Raw genomic sequence first — 16,765 nt, 5'->3', positions numbered from 1 at the left:
TATAAATTTAGTTTTCCTTAATATTACCCTTTACAAAAATATTGTTCCACCAATGCATTTCCGTTATATTGGAGGGATTTGGATCCTCTCCTGAGCTAATGGAAAGGATCCTTCTGATCAATTATCATTGACCGTTGGATTTTTATCCAACGGTTACAATCATTATAACTTTAAAAGGACCCTCTTGTTTGTAGCCGTTGAATAAAAATCCAACGATCCATGATGATTGGTCATGATGATCCGCCATTCGCGAGAGGATCCAAATCCATATTGGAGCAGTGCAATTTTACTTTTGGAGTACAAAATTTTGACTGTTGCATCATGACAAATATCATTTAGGTATAATTAAAGTCGCTGATCAGAAGAAGGCTGAACACATAGCCACACTTTTAAACGTCTTCCATTTTCAGTACCTTCTTGTATCTTATTATTTATATAGTTACGGTTAAGTTACTTAAACAACATGAAGAACAGTATATGGACTAGCTATATATCGCTACTGCGTATATCAACAATCGTCAAGTACATATAAACTGAGCATGCATGCAGGACTTTTTCCACCGTCTGATTTGATCATACGGCTGGGATTGAGTGACTTGGGGACTTGTTGCAGACTATTGTACTGCCCAAATAATGAAAATCACAAAGTTAGGCAGTTTTGTGCTAAAACATGGCTGCCAGTCGGGTGTTTTCGAATAATTGACCGAATTTGGATCAGTAACACAACCACCTGAACCGCCGTGTTGTTGTTCCACCCAGATACCAATTCATTTCCTCCGCCGCCGTCTAATATGGTGTCACAGGAAGCGATGTGGGTCGTTGCTTGAGCTCCTCTTTCTCCCTGCGGATGATATTTTCACCGAAGAAAAAATGTTTCTCTGGTTTTCCAGCAGCAAAATCCAATCGATTTACAAGAAAATCATAGCCTGACACGGAAAATTTCCATCAGATCTTTTTGCTGCTTTTTCCATAGAGCCATCATTTTTTCGTGTAACTTTTTCCAACCCAGAAGCACTGTGACTAACAATTTCTTACGTCCCTCTTGTCTCTAAGTTGCACTGCAATTCTCATAAAGTCACATTCTTGGGGCGTGGCAGTTCCTACGTACCTAGCCGCCTTCACGTTTCTCCAGGCCTTTGCATTGATGTAAATGTTTTTCTATTTAGTTTCTCATCTTCTTTTATTTTTCATCCACAACCTTGCAAATTACAGTTATGATGAAAATTGACATATTTGGATCTATAAAATCACATATGCATGTGGTTGTGTGGTTGGAAAAATTCTTAGGTGCAAGCGTTCAACATACATAGTCGTCTAATTGATCACATAAAACATTTATTTTTGTATTTTGGTCTCACTCTAAGTGTTTAGTGCGAATGCAATCTACTATTAGAGAAGGGTTTACACTCTTGGATGTTGTCATGGTATTCTGGATTAATAATATCATGTCGTGAAATTTACATAAACGTGTGTAATAATTTGGATGATTTATTGATGGTGTAAACCCTCAATTTATCACTATATGCCCTAGAATTGTAAGGAAAAGACTCGTGGATATATAAGAAAGCTTAGTAATCATATACTAGCAGATGAGCACACACTTTGTGTGTGTGAACAATTTCATTTTTTTATTTATTAAGGTGTGTGGTTAGTTTTTAAAATTTTAAAAATAGTATGAAATAATGATGATATGACAATTTCTCTTAATAAGTACATATTTTTTCTTAATAGTACATAATTAATGTTTTGTCTTCCTTATGTAAATATTGTGTATTAAAAGTGAGGGTAAAATAGGAATATGATTGTTATTTTTTTTAAAATAAGGGTAAAATAGGAATATGATTGTTATTTTCTCAATACAAAATTACTGTTTTGCCCTCATGTCAATATTATGTATCAAAAGTGAAGTAAAAATAAGAAAAAATGGAGCAAAAAGTTGACAAGAAAGATTCTCTTAATAAAATATAATAGATAAGCAAATTCAAGTCATATGAAACAAAGAATTCTATTTGGCTGAGTTATCTAATTTATTACTTATTCTATTGTTTCATTTCCCGTTTGATATTGTATCATTAATATGAGATAGTAGTATTTTTAAAAGTCTCTCTCCACATATATTACAGATATCCGAACACGAGAATCTCTTGTTTCCGACGGTTAGGAAACTTCGAGGAGCCACCAAGCATGGCCATAGCCATTCTGCGAGGCCAAGGCAATGCCACGGTTTTCGCCTGGCATGTGGGACCCCTCGTGGCTGTGGCCTATGGGTGTGAGGGACCGGGAGAGTCTCAGTAGCTTTAGCTCTTCATTTCTTTCTGCCCTTCTGCCTCCCTAATAGATCTGCGAGAGATCCACCAACACCAAATAATAAATATAGCTTTCACCGAGTTGTGCCATTCATATAATTAGTTGCACACCCCTACTTCCCCGCTAAATGGAGGTAGATTGTCTGCCCTCCTCTTTGGATACTCTTTTTATCTTTTTTTATTTTATGCAGTTATGGTTATACCACGTTAATATTTTATATTAATTTTTTTTATAGAGATTATAAGATAAAAAACAATAGGAATATAAAATGTTGACGTAGCTTAACTGTGACCGCACAAATAGAAGGGGATGAGAAGAGAACCCAAACTGCCTCCAAAACTAAACCCTTCGTCCTCCTAACCCTAGGCAATAGTAACCCCCCCCCCCCCCCCCCCCACGAGAGAGTCTTGGGCGCACGTATGGAATGGAAAATGGTATGAGAAGGGGGTGGGAACAAAACATGGGGTAGTGGTGAGCTTCAAATCAGGAGTGGTGGACCATAGGTGTTTCTATGAATGTGTCGCGTAGGAAACTGGTGATCCGGTTTCCCTACACTAGAATTTCTCCAACCCCACCTCCAAGGGAAAAACAAAAAGAATGCCTCCGAAATTGAAAACTAGGGTAACCATGCGAGGTGCGAGAGCATTATCCTCGTACTTATGAGTCACAACATCTTTGCGATTGGTTCTATGATGACTAAAAATGCTCTATAACAATCTTACAACGTTTATGACTACCTTTGATGAGAAAACATAATAAACATTTTTGAGTTGTAAAAGCAGTTTCTAGAAAAATAATCTCAAACAAGCTCTTAAAGCAAATAACTTCCCCACACCCCACAAAAAAGCGTTGTTGTACACACTGAAAGAGCATATTCCATGAGCCCAATAAGCCTTCCCCAAAGCGTTGTTGTACAGGTAGTATTTTAATCTAGATGCTTGGTTTTTGAATTTTTTAAACCAAACGTCCAGGGCTATTGAGCCCAGGCATTAAAGCGAGGTGAACGAGCACATTTCCCACCAGGCCATTACGTTCAATGGTTCGAACTTCGTAAGCCAATTCCATGCCTTCGAAAAATTAAAACAAAATAACTGAAAAGAAAGAAAACCATTTTGATTGTCTTCCCCAATTGACATTGTGGTGTTATTCAATCAGGAATTTAATTCTTTTAAGTTCTTGACTAAAAAAATTAAAATATTAATTGTACACTATTGTTTCCATTCAAAACCCGAGCAATTATTTGGGCATAGGTGAGATTTTCACTGCTAAGCTGGGGTCTTTACTTAAACTTACAATTGACATGGAGAGTATGGATTTGATAACTTACTCAACAGTCACAGTTCAGTTGGTGTTGCAAGGTACTAGCAATAATCATCCTTTAGGTCCCTTTATTTTGGCTTGTCGAGAATTTCTTTCAGGACGAACAATTTAGCAACCTATAGTCATGATTTAGATTTAGGTAATTTTTTTTTTATACTTCTTGTTCAGCCAGTTTTATTCACAAAGATCGATTAAAAATGTCCTAGTTTAGATTAATTATCGAGTAGATTTATTTAGACTTTTGCTTTTAGCCCCGTTTTTCAAACAAAAGAAACCCGAGCAAACTGATTTGGGGGGAATGCAGATTGGAAACTAAGATAGAAAATAAATAGTTACAATCACATTATTACAAAAAAATAAAAAATAAATAACTTCACAAAAATAAATTAAAGGCAGTAAAAAATAAAACAAAATTGTAAAGAATATAAGCAGAAGGGCATTTATAAGTAATTCTACAGTGAGCTAGAGTCTCTCCCATTTCCCACTATGCACACCTAAATCACTGCCTGCCGGATACAACACAGATTACCAATACAAAAATTTAAACCAGCCACCATAGCTCGTTACAAGGGAAAACTACTTTCATCATGGATTGTTCAGTGTTCGGATCTTTGTCTTAATACGAAACTTCGGTAGTAGCGGAAGTTGTACCGGAAGGAGTAGCGGAAGTAGCACCTTCGGATGGTGCAGGCCTGGCGGTTTCAACCCCTGTGATTGCCAATTTGTTGGAACCGCTAGGCTCGACCGGCTTGAGTTGCACAGTTGCCGACTTCACTCCAAGCACCTCTGTCTTACTTGGTAGCTCCGTGGATGGTACTTTGGCGCTCTCGTTCAACAACTTCGCTATTTCTTTCTCCTTCTGCTTTTTCTCCTTCTTTAGGCGCTTCCGCTCCAAATACTCGGGATTATCTCGGTGGCCCTTATGGCCATCCCGCTTTCGTTTCTTTTCCTTGTCTTTCTTTTTCTCCTTTTCTTTCCCGCGAGGAAGAGAATCCGCCATTCCAGATGAACCACCATTAATATCGTTCCTAGGAACCGAAAGTTCTTGGAGACTTGCATACTTCTGTACTTCTGCATCTCGGTTATCTTGGATAAAGCTAGGTGATGGATCTTCGGGCTGAGGCAGTGCAGAAACTTTGCTAGAGTCGGCAGTGCACTGCAATTCCTTTCCTATATCATCGACATCGCTAGCAAGTTTTGCGCTACCAATGCTGGCAGTCATCCGGGATCCAAGATCATGCCAAGAGTTAACTTCCTCAAGATTTTGATTGCTAAGGCTCACCTCTGCAAAGTTTTTGTGCGGAGCATCCACAGATACTGAACTGCTGGCGCCACGATCAGTTTCAAGATGCCCACCTTGCGACCTCTCAACAGTTTGATTATCACCTTCTGCTCTACTAGTAGTAGCAGAACTTTTGACCCTGATCTTAACCGTCAGCTTCCGTCTATGGCTGTTAGAAACGGTATCTGCGTCCTTGAAAGGTTCCAGAACAGCCAAGCTATCCTTGATAGGTTCTGAAACCGTTAAGCCATCAAAACTACCAATCGGAGGTTCTGGAGCACCAACACCACCAATGGAAGGTTCTTTAGCGACCAAACTGCCACCAGAAGGTTCTGGATCACCCAAACCACCACCAGGAGGTTCTGGAGCACCAAAACCATCAGTTGTAGGTTCTAGAGCACCCAAATCATCCTTGGAAGCAGCTGGAAGGACAAACCCGTCCCTGGAAGTTTCTGGATCTGGAATAGAAAACGCATCTGTAAAAATTTCTGGAGCAGCGAAAACATCTCTGGAAGTTTCAGGAGCAGTTAAATCATCATGTGAATGGTTTGGAGCTTCGGAAGGTGGTTCCACATATTTACTTTCTGGAATGAAAGCAGCAAAGATGTTTTTCTGCTCTTGGAAGCTTTCCGCATCACCTAAATGAAATGGTTTATGATCTCTTGGCACTCCATATAGTGTTGGCGGCCTGAAAATGAGTCTCGGTTCAGTTACAATTAATAGAAAATATTGAAAAACGTCAAGCTTTAACGAAGAACAAATGAACTCCATACTTAGCAAAAGAGAAAAACCCAGGTAATGTTTTTCATCTTGAAAAGGAATCATAATCAAGTGAAAATAAATACCTTCCAGCAAGGATTTGAAGGATGCAGAATAAGTGATGACGAAGAAAGATATTATTAAAAGCCATCTGGCCTTCAAGTAGACGAAGCAAAGCCACAAGAGTTTCGCTCCTGATGTTGTCAGTAAGATCAGATCCACCTCTAATCTGGCATAACCTCATAGCATGCACGGCCAGCTTCACCTGCCCTGCAATCAAGGAATATATACAATAACAAAAATGCACACTTTTAATGAAACAATGAGATTTCCAACATTCACGAGGAAAGTAGTGACAAGAACCTCGGAAGGACGTCTCTTCATCTAAATATTTGATAAACAGTTGCAAAGCTGCATCAATGCCTTTACAATGGAATTCAAGATCAAGCAGTGCTCTGCTTGCTTCAACCCGAACTTGCCATACTGCCTTGATATCCCGAAAAGGTTTCACAAGTTCAAACACGCGATCCTGTAGCAAGTCAAAGAGCTGGATAAAGTTGCCAACACTACATGAAAATACAATATGTTTAAAAAGAAAAGCATAGGTGAGAAATTACTCACCATAGGAACAAATCCCAACAGTTTTAGGGCAATCTGTGTCAAGGCCCTAATACAACTGACCGACAAGATACCATTGTAGCTAGGCATCAACCTGGAACATGCCAGTTCCAGACACAATCAATTATATGTATTACTGGATATAAACCATTGAATTCAGTATGATATGAGTTAACACACCTGTCAAATTGCAAGAGGCGATCAATGCGCTTCAGAAGAGACGATAAAAGGAGAATACTCTGAAACGGAGTAAAGGGAACACATGATTATAAACTTCATATTTGTCAATTTTGGGATTATCCAATGTGATAACCCACGTGAATCATTGGATGACATGTATTTTTTCAGAGGTTAGGCCCTTAAGAGTCCGGGGTAACAACAGTATCATGTAAAAGCAATTCCAAAATGGACTACACCTAAGACAGAAGTGCACATTACATTATCTAATCCTATGTACTTCTAAAGTAAACCAACAGAGTGTTCATCATAGCCAAAGACAGACATGTAAGCCTCAACAGAACCGCTGAGCATTATCATGTAAGACAAACCTGTTGCCCAAATTCAAGTTCTCCAACAGACTCGATTAATGCAGCAAGCCAGAAGACATCAGAGTAAGGGTTCCCATTGTTGTCATTGTACTGTCAGACAATTAAAGACAAAACATTAAGAACTGATTTTCAGAGTAAGGCACTTGGGGGGAAGTTCAAAATTCAAATAATACTAATATACAAAATCCAGATTGTTTACTGTATTTTACCGTAAGACAACGGCCATACATAGCAAGACATAATAGTATTGCTGAATTATTTCTCGTGTTCTCAAGTTTAGAACGTCTAATCAAGGCCAACTGAAAAATATTGTTCTTATTGTAACATTGTCACCTTAATTTTTTGGGAGTTTTAACGAAACACTCTCAGTACTGTTCACTTTTAACGAAAAACCACATTTTTACCTTTTTCTGGTACTATTCACTACACCTTTATTTGTCCTTTTTCATTAAAACTAGAGTTTTTTTGGACTTTTCGTTAGTTTTCCTTAATTTTTTCAATTGATGCTTTATGAGAAATGTCCACGACAATACTACCTTCAAAAGTTGTAAAACAAACTCTACAGCCTCTCTTGGACTTTTCTTGTCAGCAGCTCTGACCATAGCAATAGCATGAGGAATGGCCTGTAAGTTATAGAAACAACAATATAATATACAGATGGTCCGTGACCAATGAAATACATTACCATCAATAAAGATGATGATGATAATGATATAAATAGCATGATACAATCATAGATTTAACTACGAAACACATAAAAGACACTAGTCGAATGTGTTCATGATAGCTAATCCAGAACTCAGATGCATATGTTATCACTATGCCAATGTCAGGAGACTGAGATCCAAAACACCAAAACAAGACCGTACCGTCTACAGGTGGGAGTAAAGGTCGAAGTTATGCATCATAAAGGCACATAAAATGAAATTGCTCCACAGGTTTGTGTTAAGTAAAGGAAAGCTACCAACAGAAGCATTTTATTGTAACTTCTTTGAAACTGTTGATACGTAAGTGTGAATTACGCATGACAAACAACTTATTACTTATCCTACCTCATTTCATTACCTCAAGAACAAAGTACTCAGAAATGTCATGGAAGTCATTTGGCCTGGCAATATTAACAAGAAAAATCTTTGTTAACTGGTATCGTTAAAGTAAGCTCTCAACCACTTGGAGTTCAAACACACATGTACAGAACGTACTTGGGGAGTCCGATGTTTGCATCAAACCTTCGGCTTTTATAAAATTTCACTAAATGGAGTAGACCAGCCCAATCAGTATCCTGCAAGACAATCACATCATTCTGAACATGCCAATGTAAAAGTTGAAGTCTCAAGGCACAGATATATACACTAAATAAGAATTGCAATGCAAATGTAAAAGCTACTGTTGGAGCTAAGACTAACAAAACGACCAATTCAATGAATCAATTTCAATAGTAGAAATTGTCACTTCAGTTGGGTAAGATACTAAAGAACCACCCCAATACCCTTACATATGTTATATATACATATTTTTTTTTTTATGAGCTAATGCCCTTGCATACGGTTAAATTGTTAAGGGAAGCTGATTATTATAACCAAATTTGCAATAAACTAGAAGTTCAAGTAGAAGCAATGGCTAATACAAAAAACATTAAAACTATTCTAGATTACTAAGATCTGAAATTGTTATATCACATCACTAAAAAGAATCAGATAATGTTCTGTTAGGAACTAAAATAAAATAAAGTGGGCGGTGCTATCCACATAGCCCTTTTTACCTTTCAGACACTGTTAATTTCTGTCCTTTGATCCTCTTCAATTCATTCGATCCGACGGTTGGAAATTGAGAGAGGTGTGGAAGGTAAAAATGGGTGCGTGGATAGCACCACCCAATAAAGTAACTCAAATCAATCATAAATATTTGTAAATATGTTTAGAACACCAGATACAAATATCCAAAGGTTAAGAATTAGATAATTTGCATGAACCAATTTCAATCTTTTAACGATGAAAAACACAACTCAAGTGAACAATGGATTCCAAGGCAAATAACAATAATTTACCTCAGATGCTGTATTAGCCAAAGCAAACGCGGCCTCAATTCGAACTCTCCAGAAGGCCTTGAAATCATAGAAAAATACTTCAGAAACTTACTCCTTGAGATACATAATTCCACACAATATAACACTGAAAGTGGCTAAAACCTTGGAGTCAATGAGGAAATTATTCAGAGCGTTAACAACAGAAAAGGAAAGCTGTGGTAGAGACTCCAGTGTTGCAATTGCTTGTGCCTGTGCAACGACATCTTTGTCCTTCTCCAACTGATTAATCTGATATGGCACACCAATACTAAAAATAGTCAAGGACCAATAGACTTATCTAACCCACATATTAAAAACTCCAAGAAAGCATATAGAATAACCATAATCCCATTCTTACCCACATCTGTACAGGTTGATTGAAATGAATTTCAGCAAGATATTCAATTTCCGGGTCTGCCCTCATCCACAACAATGGCGACTCCATACTGCCAAAATAAGAATTTCAACAAGCTGAAAATACAAAATAAATATTCATACAATAAGAAAACACAAAATAAATATTCATCTAATAATATTATACCTAGAACGCATGTCTAGAGCTGGTGTAGCATCCCCATTATCATCAGCCCCATCTAGTTTTGAACTCTTTTTAGGCTTCTGAAAGCGTCTAGCAGCAAGCTTTGAATGGCATTGTATTTCCAGCAGCTGCCATGTTTCTCCAGCCATTGGCAGAACTGGATGATCAAACGTACCATCAAGTTCGTGAGCCCTGATGCTCATCATTCCAGGCCATCCATTGTCAATGTCTCGCTTTTCAGGCTCTGGATTCGCATTAACTGCTGAAGCAATTGAATCTGATCCGCCTGTGCATCCACGTAACACTGCCAATTCAACCATATTCTTCCTCTTGTTATAGGAGAAGCCCATCCTTTCAATTTAAGTGTCAATAAATGAAGAGCATATTAGTTACTGAACCGTTAAAAAGATCCAGCATGAAACAAGAAGAGTAGTGTGCAGCTCATGCATACCTCAGCAGTGGACAACCACACAATTCCACCCAGCGAGGAAAAAATTCTTTAAGAAATGGACGCTCAAGATTGCCAACCTTATTAGCAAAATGCCTAAACTGCACCACAATTTATGGTATAACTACTAGAGAAAAATTAATGAATAATAAACTGAAATTACAGCAGTCTATACTTCTTATCCAGCAATATGTCAAAAGATGTTCATACCTCCTTCGTACTAAGGGATCTTAAAGAACGGATCTTATCTGGAGCCCTAATAACTATTGCCTGCAAAATCTGTAATAAAACATATCGTATCAGCTGGCAAGAAATAACTACGATCTATAATTCACATACTCAAAATTCTATCAAAGCAATTCCCTTCCTCCAGTTCCCATCATTCCTTCAAATCACATCATGTACAAGGCTCATTGAGATTTTTTTTTTTTTTTTTTCATATTTCCTAAACAGAAATTACTTGGAATCAGGCATGTAGGCCAGTTATACTCATATGCATACATGTTTGATACCTCACACTATATTCATGTTTTGGGATTACAGGAAGAAACCAAAAAGGGCATGGTTATGTGGTCATGCCTTGACCAAAGTAGTAAAAAAAACTTCAATATCCCCATAGAAGATCTCAAGGGCCTGTTTGATAACCATTTTGGTTGTTAATTTTTAATTTTCATTCATTCATTCTTTGTTTCATCCCCACCCTCCCACAACACTTTTTCATCCCTCCTTTCCCCCATATACTTTCCCTATTTCTCAAGCACAAAAAGTGATAAGTAAAAACGAAATGGCAACAAATCGGGTTCCTAAACAGACCCATATAATGTAATATCCAAAAAGCACAAATGCTTGCAGCCCAAATGATAAAGGCCGTGACTAGCCTCTAATTGATAATACTTGGCAATGTTAGGTTCAATGTACAGGGTGAGTGAAAGCATGGTGAAACAGAAGAAACCAGTGAGTTCCTAGAATACTTACTTTACGAAAAGACTCTGGTCCCATCTGCTTTTCCAGCATTTGAAGGATTGCCACCTTTTAAGATGTTCATGCAGTCAATAGGTGAAGATGGAGAAAAAAAAAATGAACATACTGATACTCCATGGTAATGAACAAACAATTTCAACATTACTCACAGATTTCCATGACCTAATTTTGCTGTATATTCCAATGCATTGAGTTCCATACAAATCCTTACAAGAAGCAGCAGAACTTAAAGCGGTTGCGCCACTATCATCTGCTTTGCAAACAGCACAATTTGCCTGCAACTCCATAAAGAGAAAAATATGTCAACATGAATTTTAGAAAGAAGAAACTGTAACTCATGTAGCTTTACTTTCTTTTGTCCAAGGAAAGACCAAGACAGAACAAACCAGAAGTAGGGGAGTGAAAGATTAATATGAAATAGGACAGATACTTCTTGGGAGACCAGAAATCATTGAAAAATGAAAAACTCGATACAAGCCAAAAGGACAAGGGTTGCAATAATCGGCTAAGGTATCAACTTCCCTACATCAATCATGACTTCATCTATTAAATTCACCTTGTATCTCCGGTAGCGGGCTTCATTATTTCCCAAATGTTTTTTGATAAAAAAATCTGTCAAAAACCCAGCAAGACCGTCCAGCAGCCACTCTGACAATATGAGTAAGCAACCATATTAGAGCCAATGGAATTTCTCAAAACTTATCAAAACAATTCGGTACCAATGATCTAAATACCAAATAGTAGTACAAACCATAACACTCTACTAGCTTACCATCATTAGGTGCCTCGGGAGTGATATAGACACCAAACCATTGTCTTGCAAGAGCAAACGCAAGTTTAATCCTTGTGTCAATGGTCTGTTGTGAAAAGTTATACACACATCAGCTTAATAGAAAACATGAGATGAAAAAGAGAAATGTACAAGACATGCACTAGTTTGCAGCTCATGCCAAAACTGAAATGGAAAATGCGTGTTCATTATATCATGAATATTACAATTACTCTAGAAGCATAATAGAGGACAAATGAAGTCCTCAAGAGGACTAGCTTTTTTCAATTAGTGGCAAACACAAAATAAATGCTCAAATTTGTTTTCATGTCAAAACTACGATGAAGAAGCTTATGAATTAAAATCATTAATATGCTATACCGCCAATAAAAAAACTAATTATTGAATGTGAGACGGCTTTATTTTTTGGGTTACATTGAAATCGAACCCTGGAACTATCATAATCCTAATCCATTACCCCATCCTCTCTCACCACCTGGGCCAACCACAAAGATAAGATTTTAAATATGCAGTGGTCAGGGTATCTGACCGTAGTGGTAAACAGCAAAACTTTCCATTTTTCAGGTTTCTATTTAAGTATTAAATCGTTAATACACCTTGCTTAAGCTAGCTTTATGTTGTTTATTCACTGCCTACTACATTTATCAAACCTCCACAATGGATTTTACACCTACATGCAGATCTTGCTTAACTTTCATAAATGTGAAATAAAATCATCATATGAATGTGACTCATAGAAAATATGTGGAATAACCAAACCTGATCAATGATCTTTTCATCAAATAAAACTTGAGAACTAAAAACGCTCATGGATGCCCCCGAACTTAATGATGATACTGCCATCTCGGGCTCAATAAAAACTTGCTTGTATGACCCAAAAGGAAATTCTATCGCAAGGTAATCCTTATAACAGCTGCAGAGTTAAAACATAATGGTAAGAAAATGATGTATGATGTAAAACATGAACGACACACATTACGAAACCAAACAAGGACATATGACTAGAAGACAAACCTAAATGCACTATGGAAAAACTCTACAGTATTCCGAAGCTTCGACAGATTAATGGGCAAGCACATGTGAGATATTAGACCAAACTGCTGATCGGGAAGGATTTCAAAAGGCGCAACCACCAAAGATATCCACCGAGCGCTAACTGGAACATCTAATCTATAAACATATGTTTTGCGAGGAGGATCATCCTTGCTCAAAACCTGCAATGAAGTCGTTATGCATAGTTGCAACATCAACACGGAAAACACAGTATGATACAATTATACTAGATGTGAACAATGACTGGCCAAATGCCCTCATGTAGAATGTTAGTGAGTTATTTGCACATATAGATGGCAACAACAACTTAAGTGACAAACTTTGAAGGAATATCCTAGATATGATTATCCAATTACATTTACAATTGCTGCAGGCCATATCTCGATTATGACTTTATCTCACACTACTACTGTCTATAGATACTCAAGATGATGCCACAACGCTTGGCTCCATAACAATAGTTCTATTCCACCATATATACATAGAAAACCTTGATTCTGAAATTGGAAACTTAAGTCAAATGGTAATACGAAAATAAACTTCTACAGGCATTCAACAAGGCTGCAGAAATTGAATTTCGTCTCAATATCTAGGCCCGTGCATGAGGATGCACATGGCAACTGGTCTTCAATAGACTAAGGGCTAGCTCTCTATAAAGATCCACGTCACATGCCGGCATAAGAAGAAAAGAACATTGTCGTGTACAGACGATACTAGTAAACAGGTGGAATATGATTGTCTCATAGACACAACCCCCCCACCCCAAAAAGAAGGATTTTGTGAATATTGAACTTAAAATTGGCAAAATTCTGTCTCAATACAGAAGCATGGTGACACCTCCACTAGTTTATTTTTTTTTCTTGGTTAAATGACTTCCATTAGCTAATTGTCATTCTATTATATGCATAATAAGATGAATGCTGGCGAAGAGACAAAAACTACATATTGGTTTACAATTTGTCAAGTCATTAGAAAGGTACCTATGACCATGTAATAACAACTGTAACGGTTCTACAAATATTTTAAATGCTGACTAGATAAGAAAACTAGCAAGATTGTTGAGGTGAAGGAACAGAAAACAGATTCAATCGCCTATGTAATGCCTTTTTTTCCCAAGGGAAGCGTAGTTTCAGGTATCCAGGATGTACACACACCTTATTGGCTTTCAACAAATTACTATTGGTGTCTCTAGCATACTTGGACTTCATCAGCCTAGAAACCTGGCCAGTTGCATGGTTGCATATAAATGGGGATTTACAGAATTAAAGAAATTACTTCCACAATAAGTAATTAAATGTACTTTTTTTTTGTCTCCACTTGAAAGCTTGACTTTTATGCTGTATATTGCCCTTAACAATAGAGATTGTCCCATCACCCAAGTTAAAGGTCCACTCAACAGAGCGTCGATCCAGTAGATGCCAGCGGTGAGCGTGGATCGAACACGCGACCTCAGATCTTCAGTCTGACGCTCTCCCAACTGAGCTATCCCCGCAAATAGTGCACCAACCCGGAATCGAACCCCGGTTTATATCATGGCAAGGCATTAATCATACAAAGTGATAAAAACTTACTGAAAAACTATTTCTTTTTGTGACAAATTTCCTTACTTTTCTAAGAGAAGTATTTACATCAAACAATATTTTTCTATTGTTTGCTAACTACTGTTTTACGGAATAAAAACCACAGAATATGCCTATTAATTTCAGATTTTATTCTGCTATAAGTTGCACAATTACATTTTACACTGGTTAATGGACTCATCACAGGCATGTGCACTTCTGTCATGAAAAATACACAATATGTTGGCACTTAAACATCAATAGACGTGTTCTATCATTGATCTCACCTGGTATAGTAAGTTTCCGGTGCTAACAGCCACAAGATTTTGTGCAACAGTGAACTCCAGATCATAGCTGAACATGTAATAGTCATTATGAATATGCCGAGTGTTATCAATAATATGCAAAACTACCAAAAGAAAAGCACAGTTAGACAATTAGTACCAGCAACTTTGTGAATTGTCATCTATACAAGGGAACCAGCACCGTGCACGCCGTATCTGGTTATCAGTATGTAGAATGGCATCATGAAAATAAACTCCTGTCTCTGCTTTTTCTACCCAATAATCAACACGAACCAACCTCACATTCTGCACACCAACACCAAACAACATGAGAAGCCATAGACAAGAGAAACGCAGTCACAACACATTATGCCAATTGAGCCCTCCACAAAATGATCAGTTCTGATACTGATCATTTCCTAATAACTTCTGGCATAAAATCAACATTCATCTTCTATTAAGCTATGAACACATGCCATAAAAATTCTAGATAGGCGCAGGGAAACAAAAATCTGAAACATACACAAGTAATTCTTTTTACTTCTTTTTTAGTCAATATGTACAAGTATAAATGCTTAAATGTGTAAGCCGATATGGGCATACATAATGACCCTGGCAGCTAAATTTCGATACAAAACACGAAATGTAATGCTATTTTATAACCCTTTACATTTATCAACCTGAACTCTAAAAACCCACCACCAAAGTTCTAGACAAGCGCAGGGCAACAAAAATTTGAACCATACGCAAGTAATTCTTTTTCTTCTTTTTCAGTCAATATGTATACGTATAAATACTTAAAACGTGTAATTCCATATGCGCATGCCCTACCAGCTAAATTTGATACAAAACGCGAAAATTAATGCCATCCTAGAAATTTACATTGATCAATCCTGGTGTTCGAAAACCCAACACAAAATTTCAACTCACAAAACCACAACTCCAAAAATAAACCATAACCTGCTTGGCTTCTCCAGAAGACTGCTGCACTTCATTATCCCCAAGCAGTTGCTCCTGCGGTTCGCTTCCGGCCTTGAAAGCCTTACAGCAATTGATCAGTAAATTCGGGACCAGCTCTCTCTCAAGAGCCGATATATATGTTGACCCTGCCGCATCGGCAGCAGAGCTCGGCGATGTCACCCAGCTCCATCTCCTCTCGCTCTCCGCATCCTTATGATTACTCTGCGGGTAGTATTCGAACTCGGTCTGCTCACCGTCGACTGAAACACTCTCAATCCCCAAATTCTCTGCGTGTAACCCTACAATCCCAATTTCTGGGACCACAATCTTCAACTCAGTGTACCTACAATCCCATCAAAATTAAACAAAATCAAGCAACATAAACACTAACCATGCAGAATCATGGCTCCCAAAGCTGCTTATCTACGATCCAATTTTTACCAAAAACAAAACCCAATTCACAATTTCCCCGAATCTCAAAACCCAATTCGAATTTTCCCAAAACCCATAGAGATTCGCCACGAAATCAGTGAACATGCAACAGTGTATTCTTCCTTTTGTGTGTGTTAATGCAGGACAGAGACGAACCCATAAATGCGACGCTTATCGACGTCGATGGAGAGGCAGAGCTTCTGGTGACGGACGACGGGCCCGGAGTTTTCAGGCTTGGCGTCTTCGTTCTTGGGCTTTCGGGGCTTCGCCATGGATGTACGGAATCCCAGAGAGAGAAAGCTAGAGAGAGAAGGATCGAACAAGCTCAGTAGCTGTCTATCTTTTTATCCCAGAAAAAATAAAATGAGGGTTTTATTTTATAGACGCACTCACGGGCTTCCCTCTGGCTAAGGAGGACGACAACTGCGTTATGATTCTCGCTTGACCGTACACTTGTTGATGATGCTGATCTAACGGCTGATAAAAGATCTTTGCTGAAATCAAAGTGCGGTGCAGATTGTATGTGTGGGACCCTTGGGGGCGACAAACCTATTTTTTTGTTTTTGATCCCCCTTCCTTCCTTAACAAAACAAAGGAAGCTACGAGAAAAATTCTTGTTACTGTTTATTTTAATGAAAAATTATTTTTTTATATTAAAAAATTAATCATGGTATTATTTATAATGAAAAACTCTTACTATTATTTACCTTAATGAAAACTATATTTTTATATTAAAAAATTAATCCTGATGCATTTATTTTTCTTTTATTTTATCTTTTTCGTTAAAACTCGAATTTTTGAACAATTTTTATTAATTTTAC

The 16,765-nt window shown here is 37.6% G+C and overlaps 1 protein-coding gene and 1 non-coding gene across 4 annotated transcripts; both read right to left on the bottom strand.

Moving 5' to 3' along the window:
* Positions 1–4,027: 4,027 nt before the first annotated feature.
* LOC103938476 (transcription initiation factor TFIID subunit 2) lies at positions 4,028–16,312 on the bottom strand. Of its 3 annotated transcripts, none has more exons than XM_009348477.3 (25): positions 16,101–16,312; positions 15,513–15,855; positions 14,713–14,858; positions 14,556–14,622; positions 12,671–12,870; positions 12,416–12,569; positions 11,639–11,723; positions 11,423–11,514; positions 11,016–11,147; positions 10,861–10,914; positions 10,096–10,164; positions 9,889–9,986; positions 9,441–9,788; positions 9,258–9,345; positions 9,023–9,148; positions 8,882–8,938; positions 8,037–8,116; positions 7,900–7,942; positions 7,371–7,457; positions 6,835–6,924; positions 6,467–6,525; positions 6,290–6,380; positions 6,032–6,197; positions 5,755–5,938; positions 4,028–5,597 (listed from the first exon to the last, which is right to left on the bottom strand). In XM_009348477.3, exons 1-25 carry the CDS (start codon positions 16,214–16,216, stop codon positions 4,244–4,246), a joined length of 4,329 nt encoding a protein of 1,442 aa, XP_009346752.2. In that variant the 5' UTR covers positions 16,217–16,312; the 3' UTR covers positions 4,028–4,243. The 3 variants fall into 3 exon arrangements, with proteins under 3 accessions (XP_009346752.2, XP_009346760.2, XP_048445045.1); XM_009348485.3 differs by having other exon boundaries at positions 11,016–11,141; XM_048589088.1 differs by lacking the exon at positions 6,290–6,380 and having other exon boundaries at positions 6,032–6,234.
* On the bottom strand, positions 14,130–14,201 carry TRNAF-GAA. The gene has a single exon. It is a non-coding gene; the product is annotated as a tRNA-Phe (tRNA).
* Positions 16,313–16,765: the final 453 nt, after the last annotated feature.

The sequence above is a fragment of a genome, unplaced genomic scaffold (genome assembly GCF_019419815.1).
Source record: "Pyrus x bretschneideri cultivar Hongxiangsu unplaced genomic scaffold, Pyrus_bretschneideri_v1 Contig3, whole genome shotgun sequence".
NCBI classification, from domain to species: domain Eukaryota; kingdom Viridiplantae; phylum Streptophyta; class Magnoliopsida; order Rosales; family Rosaceae; genus Pyrus; species Pyrus x bretschneideri.
This window is presented reverse-complemented; position numbering and strand designations above follow the sequence as displayed.

Bases quoted from the DNA above. Each gene is read 5' to 3' on its own strand.
- LOC103938476 (XM_009348477.3), bottom strand. From the start codon at position 16,216: ATGGCGAAGCCCCGAAAGCCCAAGAACGAAGACGCCAAGCCTGAAAAC. The intron at 9,149-9,257 runs GTAAGAATGGGA...GTGCCATATCAG, and splicing joins ATCAACCTGTACAGATGTGG to ATTAATCAGTTGGAGAAGGA. The intron at 7,943-8,036 runs GTACGTTCTGTA...TAATATTGCCAG, and splicing joins GCAAACATCGGACTCCCCAA to GCCAAATGACTTCCATGACA.